At 42.9% G+C, this 17,461-nt stretch overlaps 2 protein-coding genes across 3 annotated transcripts in view; one reads left to right on the top strand and one right to left on the bottom strand.

Moving 5' to 3' along the window:
• The first annotated feature begins 211 nt into the window (after window positions 1-211).
• TMEM147 (transmembrane protein 147) lies at window positions 212-5,740 on the top strand. 2 transcript variants are annotated; one of them, XM_015821707.1, is made up of 8 exons: window positions 212-245; window positions 1,676-1,811; window positions 2,365-2,434; window positions 2,557-2,622; window positions 3,280-3,416; window positions 3,588-3,672; window positions 4,554-4,675; window positions 5,313-5,740. In XM_015821707.1, exons 2-8 carry the CDS (start codon window positions 1,735-1,737, stop codon window positions 5,431-5,433), a joined length of 678 nt encoding a protein of 225 aa, XP_015677193.1. In that variant the 5' UTR covers window positions 212-245; window positions 1,676-1,734; the 3' UTR covers window positions 5,434-5,740. The 2 variants fall into 2 exon arrangements, with proteins under 2 accessions (XP_015677193.1, XP_015677201.1); XM_015821715.1 differs by having other exon boundaries at window positions 215-232.
• Window positions 5,741-7,686: 1,946 nt separating this feature from the next.
• Window positions 7,687-17,461, bottom strand: part of ATP4A (ATPase H+/K+ transporting subunit alpha) — a 19,832-nt gene continuing 10,057 nt past the window's right edge. The window contains exons 11-21 of the mRNA XM_015821739.1: window positions 16,939-17,073; window positions 16,555-16,747; window positions 15,895-16,070; window positions 15,548-15,684; window positions 15,240-15,390; window positions 14,166-14,310; window positions 12,079-12,224; window positions 10,666-10,799; window positions 9,565-9,666; window positions 8,114-8,205; window positions 7,687-7,715 (exon numbers count right to left, since the gene is read on the bottom strand). Of these exons, the coding sequence (XP_015677225.1) occupies window positions 7,687-7,715; window positions 8,114-8,205; window positions 9,565-9,666; window positions 10,666-10,799; window positions 12,079-12,224; window positions 14,166-14,310; window positions 15,240-15,390; window positions 15,548-15,684; window positions 15,895-16,070; window positions 16,555-16,747; window positions 16,939-17,073 (1,440 nt within the window). The remainder of the gene's footprint in view (window positions 7,716-8,113; window positions 8,206-9,564; window positions 9,667-10,665; window positions 10,800-12,078; window positions 12,225-14,165; window positions 14,311-15,239; window positions 15,391-15,547; window positions 15,685-15,894; window positions 16,071-16,554; window positions 16,748-16,938; window positions 17,074-17,461) is intronic.

Below are 17,461 nucleotides of genomic sequence, written 5' to 3'. Positions count from 1 at the left end.
ATTTAAACGAAGGACTACCACTCCCGCCATGCACCCGCCCCTCCCCGAACCTCTAGGCATCATGGGGGTTGTATTGCATCCCGTTCTCTGGGCTCTATGGAAAAAGAAGCGGGCGGCCACGGGAAAGAACTACAATAACCACCATCAAGCGAGCGCCGCCGGAGAAGGGCGGCGCTGTGGGCGCACGCGCAGATGCCGTTCAGGAGGCGGAGGCGGAGGCGGGGAAGGACGTGTATGTCAAGCGAGTACGGGGAGGGACGAGGGCTTGGAGAAAAGGGGCTTAAGGGCGGCGGGCGGGCGGGCAGGAGGATCCCCTCCGCAGAGAGCTCCGTAGAGGGACCCGGGGTGCTTTTCTGGGGGCGCTTCTCGAGCGTCGGGAACGGTGGTCGGGTGCTGTGAGAAGCAAAGGATGGGTGGGGGGTCGGTGTCCGGCCCTGAGGCGCTTCCAGTCGGGAGCAAGAACAGCCGGGAGCGGGTGGGGTGCCTTCCAAGGCTTGCCACAGCCCGTCTCCCTGGCAACACTGGCTGAGGACGATGGGGGTTGTAGTCTGGAAAGGAGGTCGTTGGGGAAGGGCAAGTTGGGATGTGGGGGAACATAGAAAGGACGAGTCTGTGCAGGTGGTTGCGGTGGGTGTGGGTATATTTCTATACTCTCTCTCCTCTCCTCTCCTCTCCTATTATTTAATCTGTCTGTCTATCTTACTATTTGTTTATTCTATCTATCTATCTATCTATCTATCTATCTATCTATCTATCTATCTATCTATCTATCTATCTATCTATCTATCTATCTATCTATCTATCTAATCTCTGCTCTCCTATTATTTAATCTGTCTGTCTGTTTGTTTGTCTATCTATCTTACTATTTGTTTATTCTATCTATCCGTCTGTCTGTCTGTCTGTCTGTCTGTCTATCTATCTTACTGTTTTTATATCTATCTGTCTGTCTGTCTATCTATTTTACTGTTTTTTTCTCTATCTATCTATCTATCTATCTATCTATCTATCTATCTATCTATCTATCTATCTATCTATCTATCTACCTACCTACCTACCTACCTACCTACCTACCTACCTACCTACCTACCTACCTACCTACCTACCTACCTACCTACCTACCTTACTGTTTTTTATTCTATATCTATCTGTCTGTCTGTCTGTCTGTCTATCTAATCTCTGCTCTCCTATTATTTAATCTGTCTGTTTGTCTATCTATCTTACTATTTGTTTATTCTATCTGTCTGTCTGTCTATCTTACTGTTTTTTATATCTGTCTATCTATTTTACTGTTTTTTTATTTTATTAGATAGATAGATAGATAGTATCTATCTATCTATCTATCTATCTATCTATCTATCTATCTATCTATCCTATCTATTTATCTTACTGTTTTTATTCTATATCTATCTATCCTATCTATTCATCTTACTGTTTTTATTCTATATCTATCTATCTATCTATCTATCTATCTATCTATCTATCTATCTATCTATCTATCTATCTATCTATCTATCATCTATCTATCTATCTATCTATCTATCTATCTATCTATCTATCTATCTATCTATCTATCTATCTATCTATCTATCTATCTATCTATCTAATCCCTCTTACTGTTTATTCATTCATTTATTCATTCATTTATTAATTATCTAATCCTTCTGTCTTTCCATAGGAACATCACCACAGTACTAGGTGGCCAAAGCCATCCACCTGGTTCACCTGTGTGCCAAGATGACTCTTTTCCACTTTGGGAATTGTTTTGCCCTGGCCTATTTCCCCTATTTTATCACCTATAAATGCAGCGGTCTGTAAGTGTCTTTCTTATTTGGAAGAGGGGTATGGGTGCGTATTATATGCTGGTAGTGACTGCGAGATAGAATTTGGGGCTGCTTGCAATATCTGGGGCTACACTGTAGTTCAGAGACAGTCTCTAAACCAGAGTTTCTCAATTTTGGCAATTTTAAACTGTGAACTACTACTACCTGAACTCCCCATTTAAGGTTGAAAAGTTGAAAAGCACTGCAGTCCCCTTTATGGTATTTTTGTGGCTGAATTTAACAGTCTAATGGTTTAGTCTGTCAACATTTTTTTTATCTTTTATGTGGCTGGCTGGGGAATTTTGGGAGTTGAAGTACACACACTTATAAAAGTTGCCAAGGTTGAGAATGCTTTAAATGTTGCTTTGAGAGCCTGGGAGTTTACACAGGGTTTCAGCCCCTGAAAACCCTGTAGTGTTTTTCAGGATAGTGCAACAGCATTTTAATTCATTGATGGATCAGTATTTGTTATAATCGCCAGTGTAAAGCTCTGCAAAATTAGAGATTTTATCCGAGGCCTGATTGTGCTATCTCTCTTATGCAGGTCAGAATATAATGCCTTCTGGCGATGTGTTCAAGCAGGAGCCACCTACCTCTTTGTCCAGCTATGCAAGGTATGGGTTAACATTCTTTGCTGAAGGAGGGATGAAGGATTGAATGAGAATCTGGGTGCAAAAATGTGAGGCCTGTAATGGCAAAAAGTTGTGATGGATTATTCTCTCTCTGTCTTTTACAGATGCTGTTTTTAGCTACATTCTTTCCAACTTGGGAGGGTGGTGCAGGAGCTTATGATTTTGTTGGAGTAAGTGTGGCTGTTGGCAAGCAAGGAAGAATCTAAAGTTGTCATTTTGGGTTCTGCCAGGTGCTCAAGAGGCTGATGTATTTACAAAACAAAAATCCAAAGGACAGTGATTAATTTTTCCTGGTGTATTTTTCTTTGTACATTGTCATTCTTTAATATAAATCTTGGGAGTTTGGTGATCCTGTGGGGGCTGGAGCCATTTTTGAAACTGAAATTTCTATTTTCCTTTGGGGGGAACCTTTGCCTGAAAAGGTTAGCATCCTCATCTTTGCTATGTAAAATGCTCAAGGCGGCAGAAAGTTTTATTAAATAACTACCTTCCTAAGTAAAACCATCTTGATGAGAGAAACACTTTTTGAGTGCAGAGTAATTTGGGGTTTGAGTACATTCCATGGACAGGCGCAAGTGAGTAAATTTTACAAAACTGTAGCACTGTAATCTCACTTCCATTAGCAAATAATAGTGTACCGTAAGTTGTTGGAGCATAAGTCTGAATATTGGCTGCTACTGCCTGTGGATCCTGTTCAGGGACCTAACTGAATGCTCTTTGAGCACACTCTACTTTGTTGAGTTTGAAGTTTGTGCAGTATGTGTGAACCTTTGGGGTTGAAACATGGAGTTTGCTTGTCCGTTTCTAAACTTTCTCTTGTGCTTCAGGAATTCATGAAAGCTACTGTAGACTTGGCTGATTTGGTGGGTCTCCACCTGGTGATGTCCCGGAACGCAGGAAAAGGGGAATATAAGATTATGGTAGCTGCGTTGGGCTGGGCCACAGCAGAACTCATCATGTCTCGGTGAGTTGGGTTTACGTAAGGGGGTTCACTGTTCAGAAGAGGGGTGGGAGAAACTAGACCCACATTTTTGATTGCTGGCTCAACAGTGCAGCCTGCAAGGCTGCTGTGCAAAGTTTTGTGTCCCTCTCTTTATGATGTGTCTCATCCTACTTGCCTTCATACTTCCGACAGATGCATCCCACTGTGGGTGGGAGCTCGTGGCATTGAGTTCGATTGGAAATACATTCAGATGAGTATTGATTCCAACATCAGCCTGGTAAGTGTTAATTTTCTCCCTGTTTTCGGTTGAGTTGTAAAATAATACCTCATATGACAGGATTAAATTACTGAGGACTAGGAACTTGTGTTTTTTTTGTTTGTTTAGTGAGGTTTTGGAGGGCAGTGTATGGAGATTTGCCTCCCCACTATATACATTTTGATTGGCAGTTCAGTTAAAAATATCAATCAGTTCATTAAATTTGTTGAACTTTTCATGTGAAAGAGTAAAATAATATTTCAGAGACAGGATGTTCATATACTTTCGTGCGTTTACTGGAATTTAATTTTAAAACACTTATCTCCTGAAGATATATATATATATTTCAAATTAAAAGACTGTGTGGCTTTTGTAACGGGGAGCTTGGAAGTAAGTGAGATCATTCTATGAATCTGGAACTTTCTGTAATCAAACACGACTCCAATAAAGAATTCCCCAAACTGTTTCTTTGATGGAAGAAAAAGCTTAAGGCAGTGTTTCTCAACTGTGGCCACTTGAAGATGTGTGGACTTCAGTTCCCAGAATTCCCCAGCCAACCAATTTGGGAGTTGAAGTCCACATATCTTCAAGTTTCTAACGCTGAGAAACATTGCTGTAAGGAATAGGGTTTCCCCCCCACAAGAGCTAAAATGGAAACTGAGTGAGCTTAGGGGCCAGGAAAGCACCAAGAGGGAACCTGAACTTAGAGGGCACTGTAAAGGAGAAAAATGAACAAGGGCAGAGCTGGCTAGCTAGATAGCATTGGAAGAAACATATTGGAATTTTATACTGCAATGTTTTATAAGTCCCATTTGACTTGAATGTCAGATGTTCTGCTTGACGGTTAGGTTTTAGAAAGCATTTAGGAATCTCTCCTTATCTCTCCTTTTGTGTCCCTACAGGTTCACTACATTGCCACCGCTGCTCTGGTGTGGATGTTCACCCGCTATGATTTACCCAAACATTACCGACTGCCTCTTACTTTTCTCCTGGGTGTCAGTGTCTACAAAGCCTTCTTCATGGAGTGAGTGCTTTTGGTGGAATTAAGGTGGCAAAGGGAGGTTAAGGGGGTGGAGGGGAAACCTTGGGAACTTCCAGGTTCTTGGTTCAAATCCTTGTTTCCCCTTTCATTTATTTTCTGTACAAAAATCTTCTTTTCCCAGAAACGAGTAGCCTTTTTGTATGAGTGAGGAACTGAGGACTCTCACATCCTCACCATGGCTCCTTTCTTTTAAAATTCCTCTCCCTCTCCAAAGAATCAAGAAATGCTTGGAGAACTTTCCTGTCTCAGTATTTGTGCTAGGTCAAAAAAGTAAAAATGGGGGTGGGGGTGGGGAGCTGTGATCAAAACCACCATTTTAACTTTTTTTTACCCTCCCCCCCCACTCAGTGTACACCTCTCTCTGTGGCTACATTTGGTTGTATTCATACAACACTGAAAGCCATCATGTCGGCTTGTTGGGTCTTGTCTTTATATGACAAACTCAATCATTGTTTTTATAAAGGAGAGTTAGCAGCTGATCATATGTGTGATGATTCACAGTATCTTGGTTCTGCGTGATGTACAAATCAAGCTTGTGATATTGATGTAATAGTGGGGTGGGTTTTTTTGTTGCCAGCCTTAAAACCTCAGCCTCGCCTACTTCTCTCTGCTTTTCTAGATCGTTTGTGCACGTCTTTCTCCTGGGTAGCTGGACTGCACTGCTGGTGAAAGCAGTGATCACTGGCCTCCTTTCCTTCAGCTCCTTGGCTCTCTTCGTCACCCTGGTACACAGTAACTGAAGCTCCACCACTTGTTATTCCAACTTGGGAGACCTCCTCTTCGTACATCTTAAGATCGCTCAGCTATAGATTCTGTTTGCAAAGGTGTGCAGGCCTTTGCACTGCCTTCCAGCTGCGAGATCGGTTCCAGTTAATGATCACTGTGGCATTCCAAAAATGATGCTAATTTAAAAAAGTATTATTTATACTTTGCCCAGTTTGAATTCATTTGGCTGTTCTCTACATGTGTTTATTACACTATGATGGTGTTTATGCAACCCACTAAGCCAACAAGACCGATACCACTAAACCAACACATATACACAGTAATTTGATATTCCTGTCGTGTTCAATCTTAGTTGTATTGTGTCGGCATCCATAGCCAGCCAGAATAACGTCAAAATGACAACACGTCATAAGATCATCATACACAAGGTAACGCTTATTATTGTAGCATTGGATGAAAGTACACCCATCATATAGGCTCCATCATTTGCATTGTGATGTACAGTACCTCTGGCACTCTTCCCTCTTAGAAATTGCTGCTATATTATCTAATGTAAAACCGGATGGGGTTTGGAGAAGCTCAAAGCTAAAGCCACAATGAATTGGAGTAATAATGTTTGCATTACATTTGAAGCAGAGGTTATTTAGGCTTTGGTTTGCAGTTAAAGCCGTATGTAGCTGGGGATAAAATGGCACAATTAAAATTGGGGTTTTCATGATTTGGCCTGTCGTGGGGATAATAATAATAATAAAGCGGGTCTTGATTTTTCTTCATGATACGGCAACAGTGCATGGATGCTGCCTTTGCTAAAGGCCCACAGGATGGAGGATGTGGGTGGTGATGAGAAACGCAGGGTTTTCCATGGACAGTTACCATCTTCTTAGAGGTCCCTCTTCTCTGCATGACTCTTGGTAGCCGGAGAGTTTTCACTCTGCAAACCATTTTTATTTTGTTCAGGGCACATGAAGAGTTACTGGCGGGATTTAGGGAGCATTATGGTGACACTCTTTGGAAACCTCTCTAGAATGTTTTTTAAGTCCACGTGCATACATATCTAGTTGCCCTCTCTACTTGTAAAACAAGAGAAGCAGAAAGACTCATTTTTGTCCCAGGGCATATATAATAACTTATCTTTTTTGGATAATAATAATTGACAAGTATCAGCAAGTACAATTAGATGAAGAACACTAGCGCAAAGTGGTTTAAGTCTGACTCTTGGGTGTTTTCTTCTGCAGGAACTGGGTTCTTAAAAACCATTAAATGAGACTTTGTGGGCACGGCAATCCTTCCCTTTAATTCAATCTTATAGTTACTGCCACATTGGTGAGTGAATTGACTGGAGAAACATGGAAAGATCATTCTATTTATTTGTAGGGTGGTAGCCATGGAGGAAGGGAAATTTCTCACAAGTACAGGAGGTGGTTTGTGGTGGCGGTTGATCTATCCATTTGTTAACTGACAATGATTTCAAAATAACATCCTTACGCAAAGAACAAAATTATTTACTTGCATCACAAAGTATGATGCAAGTATATAAGTCACATTGCACAATGCCATCATGAGGCATATATCATAATCTTTTTTCTTACTGCAGTCCGTTGTACTGTAGGGCAATCAGAATTTGAAGGAATGGAGAATATGTTTATGTAACTTCATTGTCTGGTTATTTTGAACGGAGACTGCTTGTGTATGAATTCCTCTGCTTTCCTTTCATCTACTGTATAAAAGTTCTGTAAGCTTTATGCTTCAGGAATTACTAATCCAAGGAGACCAAATCATGCAGAAGTTGGAAGTGATGCCAATTGCATATTTTATGTATTTTTTAAAAAATTCTGCTTTTTCTATGGAGAAGGCAAAGGAAGGCAAACCACTTGCCCTTGTTTCTTCTTTGAGATCCTATTGCCTTGTTTGCAGGCTTTGGAGTTTGAAACTTGCTATATTTTTAAAAAAATCTTTATGCCTGTACCAGTGTTTATATATGGTTGCCATCTCAAGAACCGTCCACTTCCTCTAGCATATCAGCGTCCCCAAATATTTTCTTGACGATGGGCAGAGTTTTGTCCCAGAGTAGCTGGAGCAGGACGTGTGGAACATGGAACTTCATCATAGGAAGGGTTAAGAAATTCAACAAGTTCGGTAGAAGGTATAGCTAATGAAGAAAGCAAATCCTAGGTTCCTTCTTACTGTAGTATTTTGCACCCACAGGGAGCAGCCCAGGCAGCACAAACCGTGCCAGTGGGGACATATTTGTGCCCGCAGTCTCATCTTTAATAGTAAAGTTCTTTGTCCCACCAACCTGGAGGAAAGAAACAACATGGGGATCAGGTTAAGGATGACGATGATATCATTGATGCCTACAGCAGCTTGTCAGTTGATGGAAAAACAAAGAGGTGTACCCTTGGAGGTTTCTAGTAGTACAGGTTTCTAGTAGTACAGTACTATCTCTGAGTGATCCAAGATTAAGAATTGCATTAGAATAGACATGTCAAACTCGCAACATCACGTGACGTCGCACAACGTATCAGAACGGTTTTGCCATTGCCAGCAATGGGGTGGGCGCAGCTTCCAGATGATGCCTCCGGCCCATGGGCCGGCAGTTGGACACCCCTACATTAGAACATGCCTGAATCAAGCCTTCTATGAACCTTATGTCAACTTGCCTCCCTCCTCTCCTTACCCATCCTTGTAACTTACTTCCAGGGTGTCTCCGGACTCCCAATTTTCGGATTTCATCATACACAAAGATCAGAATGCCAAAAGGCATCGGCACTAACCACCACTGGAATCTAGATGGGACGGGGGACAAGAGAATGGAAAAAGTTAAGCTTGACAGAACTTTGCTAAAGTCAGCTTGCTGAGCTGAATTGTCTCTGAAGTAGCTTGAAACTGACAGGAACTGAGTATCAATCTGCAAAACAAATATGACCCCAAAGCTTTGTTTCCCAGTTTTGGTCTGTGTTTTGTTGCCAAGTCCCTGGAAAAAGGGAGCAGTTGTAATGTAGGGCCGTAATGACTGCTGTCCTTGGTGCTGAGCTGAGCTGCAGGAAGTTCCCTCCCGTGAGAGGATTTGCTTTCTCCCTTTTAGCTAGAGAGGAGATTTGGATCAGGAGGACTAAGCTGTAGCCTTCTTTAACTCCTCATTGTCTTTGCATGTGCCTGTACTTACTGTTATTACAATATGTAAATGAGTGATTCCTGCTCTACTGAATTTAAAATCTAAACTTTGATGATATGGGATAGGAGAAACAATAGGCAATGAAAGTGCAGCTAGAGGAAAATAGCATTAAAAAAACATGGTAATTAGAGCAAGTTGAGTAGGGAATTATAATAGATGAGATGAGATTTCTTAAAGAAATAAGAGATGATTTACGAAGGAGAGGAAAATAACTACAGTAGGATTTAAACCCTGATTTTTAGAGTTGTGTAATACAAATTTAAACAGAGCCAGCGTGTACAGTGATAAAGGTGTTGGACCAGAAAGAGGGAGACCAAGTTCTAATTAACCTTCAGTTATGGAAGCTTCCTTCTATATTTGGGGTGGTCCCCCTCTTCTCAACCGTACCTACCTCACAGGGTTATTGTTTGGGGAAAAGAATTTGAGAATTTAGCACTATAGGTTGCCTTAAGCTACTGTTATAAAGGGTAGGTTATATATCAAATATACAAATACAGTCATTGATGTCTGTGCGCTGCAATGGACAAATCTATATCTCTGTGCTTCATGTTTTGTTCTTTGTGTGATTAGAAGAGACTTATTGAGTTTTTCCACTGAGTTAGCTAATTCCTGAATGAAGGGTAAAGTGTCTGGAGAGTTGAGATTTATAGCCATGTTAAGCGTGGAGTGATATCCTACAATGGAAGGAGAAAAGCAAGAATGTGGGCAGAGAACACTGGTTTGCTTAATCATGTTTTGTAGAAGCCAGAGTTGTTAGGATCCTCATACGGTATGGTACTGAAAGCCATCTCTTGCAAACCATAATGCAACACAACAACAAACCACAAAATCATGCACCTCAGGTTTTGGGGAGACAGGTTCAGAGGTGGCTATGGGTTTTCTAAATAGCTCTGCTCTGTAGCACGGCTTCATGAGAACTTTTGAGAAGTGGTTTTGTCATGTTAGAACACCAATGTGTACAGGTTCTTACCGTATGGGCATAAAGTTGAAGATATTGGGCATCCCAGGGCAATAACAGAGGAAGCAGCCCAAGCAGATCTGGAACACAATAGCAATCACCAAGATCTTATTTCTGAAAGAGAAAGAGATGAGTAGGGCTGAATGGAAGATTCTCGATTTCTGTTTTGAATAGACCAGCATCGGGTGATGGTCAATTGATCATTGGCACAACGGGGTCACTCGGTGGAAAGAAGCCAGTTCCAGGATAAGAAGGCAAATTACTCATCTGTTGTTGAATTCTCAAAACTGTCAAATTCAAGGAGAACCCAGATTTGATCTTGGGTTGGGGAAAGCTGCAAATGCTTTGCCGTTTTTTCTGGGAAACGAGCTTATTACCTGGACTCGCGTTTGATTCAGATTTGCCCATCACTAGCATCATTTCAGCAACATTTGGTCAGGAAAACACACTCTCCAACCAACACAAATGCAAAAACTAAGAATGAGAACAGGAGGTCAAACAACAGGTTGAATTTGTTGGGTTGGAACAGGGATAGTCAACCTTGGCTCTTTTATGACTCGTGGACTTCAATTCCCAGAATTCCTGAGCCAGCTTAGCTGGCTCAGGAATTCTGGGAGTTGAAATCCACGAGTCATAAAAGAGCCAAGGTTGACTACCCCTGGGTTGGAAGAATTAACGAGAAATATTCTTGCTGTAGAATCTATCAGTAAAGTTTAAATTTTGTCCCATTTGCCTCCGGGAAAAATTATTTCTACTAAGAACCTTCTTAGAGATTTAGAATATCTGAAATCCTTTCTATTACGCTATAAATAGCAGTTTTGCATTATGAGTACCAGTTCTTCAGTGAGCCAAGTGGGTTCAACTGATTCAACTTTTCTTTGGGTAGCTCAAAGCCAACCGCTGGATGGCTGGACAATTCTGAAAGTTCCTTCATATTAATAGTTTGTGGTCAATGATCATATTGCTGTCAACATCTCAAACCAACCCTTGGCTACTATCCCTCTGTTTTGATTTATAAAATCACAGTATCAAATACATGCGTTTTTAAAAACTACGTTCCTAGCTGTGCCAGACTAAGAATCTTTTCACTTGAGCTGCTGGGGTGTGATCTACCTGAAAAATCCTTGCTGGAAGACAGAAAGTCGTCGTGTCTTGCGGATAAGCACATCTGCAATCTGGCACATCTCAATGCTGATGAAGAAGACGGTATAGCAGGTGTACTGTTGGTAAAGACGCTGTCCAAATGTCTGGGAGGAGAAAGGAACGGTGGCGGTATGAAGGCAAAGTCAATAGATGAGCACCAGCCACCAGTTAACTCCAAGGATTGCTTAAATATTTTTGAGGTTTTAAGGCCATACAGAATATTTACTCATAGAAGAGAATATTTGCAGCTCAGGGTTGAATTGTGGGTGCTCTCTGAGCTTGATTGTTTTCTTGCATACATTTCATTACCTAACTAGGTAACATCAGTGTTAGAAGGGAGTTTGTTCTCTTTATATACTAGGCCAGTGGCTCTCAACCTTTTTAATGCCGCGACCCCCAACCGGTCGTAAGTCGAAGACTAAACCGGTTGTAAGTCAAGGACTAAGCCGGTCGTAAGTCAAGGACTAAACCGGTCGTAAGTCAAGGACTACCCAACCGGTCGTAAGTCAAGGACTTTCCCTGCCCGGGAGCACCGCGCATGCGTGGTTCCGCCCCCTGCGCCGGCCAAGGCGTAGCTGGCAAGCGGCAGAGACGGAGCAGGCCGACCATCAGCTGGCCCAGCTCAAGGGAGGTAAGGCACCCGCCGGAAAAGGAAAAAAATGGCGGACAGCCTTGCTTGGCGACCCCCATGAAATGTTCGATCTACCCCAAATGGGGTCACGACCCATAGGTTGAGAACCGCTGTACTAGGCGCCCTGGTGGCGCAGTGGTTAGAATGCAGTATTGCAGGCTAATTCTGCTGACTGCTGGGGGTTCGATCCTCACCGGCTCAAGGCTGACTGAGCCTTCCATCCTTCTGAGGTCGGTAAAATGACCCAGATTGTTTGGGGCAATGTGCTGACTCTGTAAACCACTTAGAAGGAGCTGTAAAGCATTGTGAAGCGGTATATAAATCTAATTGCTATTGCAGAGGTCCCCAACCTTTTGGGCACCAGGGACCGGTTCCGTGGAGAAAGGTTTTTCCACAGATCGGAGGGTGCGTGGTTTTGTGTGTTGCCTGCATCCCAGAGATGGGACTTTGCTTGTTTGTGCAGACTGGTTGCAGGCATGCCACGCCCCAGTACCGGTCCATGATCTGGGGGTTGGGGACCCCTGTGCTATTGCTATTGCTAGTGGCTTTCCTGTCAGTCAGTGATAGAGGGAGTGTTCTACCACTTCAGAAAAGCACGCTAAAAACAAGTAAACAATAGCCTAATCGAGGAATCATCAAGAACACTCTTTGTTACCAGATAGGGTAAACGTGGCCTGTGATTAATAGTCTTGAGTTGCAACAGTTGGAACCTCAAGCTGGGAGTCCGATTGGTCTTTCTCTTCCCTACTCACCCACTCTTGGCCATAGCTGTCTTGAAGATCCTGGAGGTGAACATTCTCCCAGTGAGCCCGAAGCCCTAAGCACTTGAGTGGGAACCAGCCTTCTTGTGCCATAACGGTAAAGTAATCAGTAAAGCCTGCAAATGACTGGATGACTCCTGCAAGGCAAAACACCACAGGTTGTAATAATAATAATAATAATAATAATAATAATAATAATAATAATAATAATAATAATAATAATAATAATAATAATAGTAATAGTAAAGTTGGAAGGGACCTTGGAGGTCATCTAGTTCAACCCGTTGCTCAGGCAGGAAACCCTATATCATTTCGGACAAATGGCTGTCCAGTCTCTTCTTAAAAACCTCCAGTGTTGGAGCATTCACAGCTTCTGGAGGCAGGTTGTTCCACTGGTTAATTGTTCTGACTGTCAGGAAGTTTCTCCTTAGTTCTAGGTTGCTTCTCTCTTTGGTCAGTTTCCACCCGTTGCTTCGTGTCCTGCCTTCTGGTGCTTTGGAGAATAGCTTGACTCCCTCTTCTTTGGGGCAGCCCCTGAGATATTGGAACCCTGCTATCATGTCCTCCCTCGTCCTTCTCTTCATTAAACTAGACATACCCAATTCCAGCAACCGTTCCTTAAATGTTTTACCCTCCAGTCCCCTAATCAGGTTGTGTTGGATGTTTGGTCCAGCTGAACCTTGACCTTGGGGGTTTCAATGTCTGGGTGGGCACATTGTAACAGTATATTGCAGGCGCTTTCACCAAATGAGGGTAATGTAAGGAGGTTGTGACTTGCTATCTCTTCCAGCTCACAAGGACGCTCCTTATCACCATCTTGCCTTCTGGCTTCTAGGCAGGATGGAATATTTATAATAACAATTTCCTGGCTTGTCTGTTTTCCGTCTATTTTTATTTTGTAATAACGTCCATTGAAACGATCTTACAAATGGCACTTTGCAGCATTTTAAAAGATTCTTTTTTAAAAAGGGCAGAAATTTGGTTCTCCTCAAAGATGCTATAATATTGAAATTTCTAGATCTAAGCCTAACCTTAATGTCCTTTATGGTTAGGTCAGCCTTTCCTAACCAAGCATTCTCCAGCAATTTTGGCACTCCAGTACCTAGAATTCCCTACTGGTGTAGGAGATGCAGTCCCCCCTGGTACATCTGGAGAGGCCTCAGTTGGATAAGGCTAATCAAAAGCTATTCTAGTGAGCTATCTAAAAAAAAAAAAATCATCTTTGGATGGTTATTTTAAAGCTGAATTAAAAGCACATTGCTCTCTAGTACAGGGCTTTTCAACCTTTTCACCCATTGTACCACTTTTAGGATATGGCAATATCTGAGTACCACCAGTTGCCTAGCAAGGTGTCAAAAACTTGATGACCCAAAAAAAGAAAAAAGTGATAAAGTACAGGTAGTCCTCGACTTACAACAGTTTGCTTAGTGACTGTTCGAACTTACAATGGCACTGAAAAAAGTGCCCCCCAAGCCACAGCCGAGCAAGGCACCTGCCTGCCCACCCGGCGGTGCTCTTCCTCCTGTCCGAGGTTTCCATTGTTGTGAGCATTTCTGTTGAGGATTGGCAGCGGAGGTGGGGTGGGGGGTGCTTGGTTTTTATTCCCCCCCGTCTGCTGGGTGGTTGCAGCAGGTTTTGGTCACTTCACATGTCCCTGGGACACTGTGCCCGTCATAAATATGAATCAGTTGCCAAGCATCTGAATGTAAATCACCAGAACCTGGAGAGGCTGCAACATTCCAGCTGATCGGCGCTTCTTCTGGGCTCAGCAGAAGCACCAGGATCAGCGCCGAGCTCCAGCTGGGGCCTGGCGCTGATCCTGGCGCTTCCGCTGAGCCCTGACAGCCCTGCAGCTCCAGCCATCTCTCGCTCAGGCTTTGTGCGGTTCTGCCACCGGTTCAGCTCATTCCCCTCCCCTGCTACCAGTTTTCTAGGATGCTCACGTACCACCTGCCAGGTGCCAATGTACCACAGGTGGTACCCGTACCACTGGTTGAAAAGCCCTGCTCTAGTAAATGTATTTTCTTTCTTTTGCTAGCTCTAACTAGTAGACACCACTTTCTTGCATGCATACGAACCAATCTGGAAATATGAGTAGACAGCTAGTGCTTCATTGACCAAGCGGTCNTCGGATCCAGCAATGCCCATCGCGACTCCGATATCGGCTTTCTTCAGTGCCGGAGAGTCATTCACCCCATCTCCTGTAACAGCCACAATTGCACCCTGTGGACGAGAGTGAGAAATGTGAGACTTAGGATTTACAACTGGGATTCAGGACAAAGATTTGTAATGGGCAACACTTCTCGTTAGTATTCCATCTGCTCAGAGGGTTTGCCACGCCATGTCTGTCTTCTTGCTTTTCATTTTCTAAAAAACAGTTTCTGATTTTTCTGATTTTTAGCTCTACCTTCTGGAAAGGTATAGCTAATTAGAAGCTTCCTAATGTCAAAATTAGTCCAGAGATCCTCAACCTTTTGAGCACCAGGGACCGGCTCCGTGGAGAGAGTTTTTTCTGCAGACTGGAAGGAGCATGGTTTCATGTACTGCCTGCATCCCGCCGATGGGGCTTTGCTTGTTTGTGCGGATCAGTTTCTGGCATGCCGCGGCCCGGTGCCAGTCTATGGACTGGGGGTTGGGGACCCCTGAATTAGTCCACCCAAAAGGAGCAGAGGCTGAGTGCTTCAGGTAGTTCCATAAATCCCAGAGTAATGTAATTAAGAATGCTTGTCCGTTCAGCCTAATGTATTTCACAAAGCAATTATTTGGATAAAAAAAAATGGCAACCCTGTATTGTATTATATTTAGAGGAAGGGAAGGATGCAGACAATTACTTAATTATGGACTGTGTCCACATAACATGCTTAACCTGTTTATTGAATTCATCAAAATCCATCTGGGAAGTTCATATCAAGTTACAAATCAGTCGTGATTTATGAGATTACACAATCAATTATCTTTATTATGGTCTTTGACCAGCCTTTATACATATTAAAACCATAAGGAAAAAAAAAATCTAAGGGGAGAATTACCAACACTTGGTGTTTTATGTAAACGCTATCCCTGATTCTGTAAAGGTTCTGGTTTCAGTGGCTGGGAAAGTACAAAGTAGGTATTGAATATATCCCCTTTCCATAAGAAGTAGTGGATCTTACCAGTTTCTGACAGCTTTCTACAATGATGAGCTTCTGTTGTGGAGAAGTACGAGCAAAGACCATCTCCGGATGCATCTTTAGGATCTCAACCAACTCTTCACTTTCCATATCTTTCAACTGGCCTCCATTGACCACACATGCCCGGGCATCCCTAGAAATAAGAGAAAAACCTTTCAAGATTAGGAAACCTCCCAACAGCACCTCAGCAATGCCACATCACTTCTTCCCTTGCACAGAGTATCTTCCTTGTCTGGTGCCACTGTCACTCAAAGTAGTTCTTTAACATATCTGGGTATTAAGGTGCTCACCGCTTGTTGACCTGCTCCACGGGGATGCGGAGGCGCGTGGCGATATCTTCAACAGTTTCGCTGCCCTCCGAGATGATGCCAACACTGGCAGCAATGGCTTTGGCGGTGATTGGATGGTCTCCTGTTACCATGATCACCTGGGGGAAAAAATGGAAGGGAGGGGGATTGCAGCAGTTGTTTCTAAATTTATTTGTCACAGTAAAGTCCAGCATACCTAGAAGCCTCAGATTAGGAAAGAACCGTCTTAGGATCTTGTAAGATTTCAATGTGTCCATGTCTGGCTTTCATAGCGTTATCATGAATACTTTCCCAGTCATTGAAATCATCAGAACATCTGATGAACTTACCCGGATACCTGCAGTGCGACATTTCATGACGGCGTCGGGCACAGTGGCTCTGGGTGGGTCAATCATAGAGATAAGGCCTGCAAAGCATAGCCCGCTGGTGGGGAAGTTCATTTCATCACTGTCAAAGTGGTAGCCACGGGGGAACTCATTCTGAGGAAGGTAGAGGTGGCAGAAACCTGTGGACGAGAGATAAGCATTGTGAGACCTCTATCATAGCCCATAAATCAAACTACTTATTCAGATTCAATACAGTTCCAGGTTCGCTTAGTCCACAATACTCAAACTAGGCTACGGCGCTTCCCTTGATATTTCAGCTTTCTCATAATCCAAGTAGTTGACACTCTTGAGGGTGATGGTTGATACCTTGGTAGTTGCCATACACAGAATGAATGAAGCTCAAGAAGCTTGGAGACATTATTTGAACTTCCTGAACATTGCTCATGTAAAATACCTCTGAGAAATTGTAGTAGAGTTCAGGAGTGGCTCCACGCTGCTCATGAGAGCATAATTGCCACCTGGAAGGGCTCAACAGGACAGTGAAGGAGAAGAGCCAGAAAAAGGGCATTTTGATGAGATTCTTAAAGACAGAGCTGGACTACCAGTAGATTTTTAAAAAAATTATTTAATGAAAACTTCAGTCATCGAATCATTCTTTCTTACCCAGCACACGCTCGCCCAGCCCACCGAGGTCCATATAAGCTGTTTGGAAAGCTTCCCTCCATTGCTCGTCAAGGGCCAACTCCTGGCCTTTAATCATGATGGTGGAGCAGCGTTCCAGGATCCTCTCAGGAGCCCCTTTCATCACCAGCAGGTGGCGCTGGTCTCTGGGATCGTCAAGCTCATGGACAGACAGCTAATTGTAGGGGAGATCATAGAATTCATGAGATTTGTCCATACCCAATGGGCAGCTTTCTAGCTTCTTGGCTTTGGGCAATGAACTAAGACTTAAATGCCAGGTTAATTCAGTACTTTCTGAATCAGAGTTCCTTTTGTTGGCCCTTGCTGAACTTCTTGGAACCAAAGGACAGAAAATCAGCGGCTAACCTGGAATTTGTTGGTGGAGTTGAAGGGAATCTCACAGACTTTGTTGTAGCGCTCCCGGTACTCCATGACGTTGCCGAGGGTGATTTCAGAGAATTTCAGTAGGGCCGTCTCCGAGGCATCTCCGATCACAATGCGCTGGGATTGAAAAGGGAAAGAAACACAGAAAGAGGATCAGCACTGGTTGAACTGCTGGCTGAATTTGCATTTATACTAGATCAGTGTTTCTCAACTTCGGCAGCTTTAAAATGAGTGGACTCCCGCTCCCAAAATTCCCCAGAAGACAAGATAGTGAAAATGAGATTGGATAGTTCGTGCTGAAATAAAATTTATTTATTTATTTATTTATTTATTAATTGCATTTATATCCTGCCCTTCTCCTTACGGACTCAGGGCGGCTGACAATTGAATAAAATACTAACATATATACATATACTTAATTAAAATTTGATTAAAACGAAATATTTAAATATGTCCAATTTAAAAGTAATTAAAACCCCCTTTAAAATCCCTCAGGCCAGTCCCG

The sequence above is a fragment of the Protobothrops mucrosquamatus genome, unplaced genomic scaffold (genome assembly GCF_001527695.2).
Source record: "Protobothrops mucrosquamatus isolate PMUCROS unplaced genomic scaffold, P.Mucros_1.0 scaffold_167, whole genome shotgun sequence".
Taxonomy (NCBI): Eukaryota; Metazoa; Chordata; class Lepidosauria; order Squamata; family Viperidae; genus Protobothrops; species Protobothrops mucrosquamatus.
Note: the sequence above shows the minus strand (reverse complement) of the source record. Positions and strands in the feature narration are given on the sequence as shown.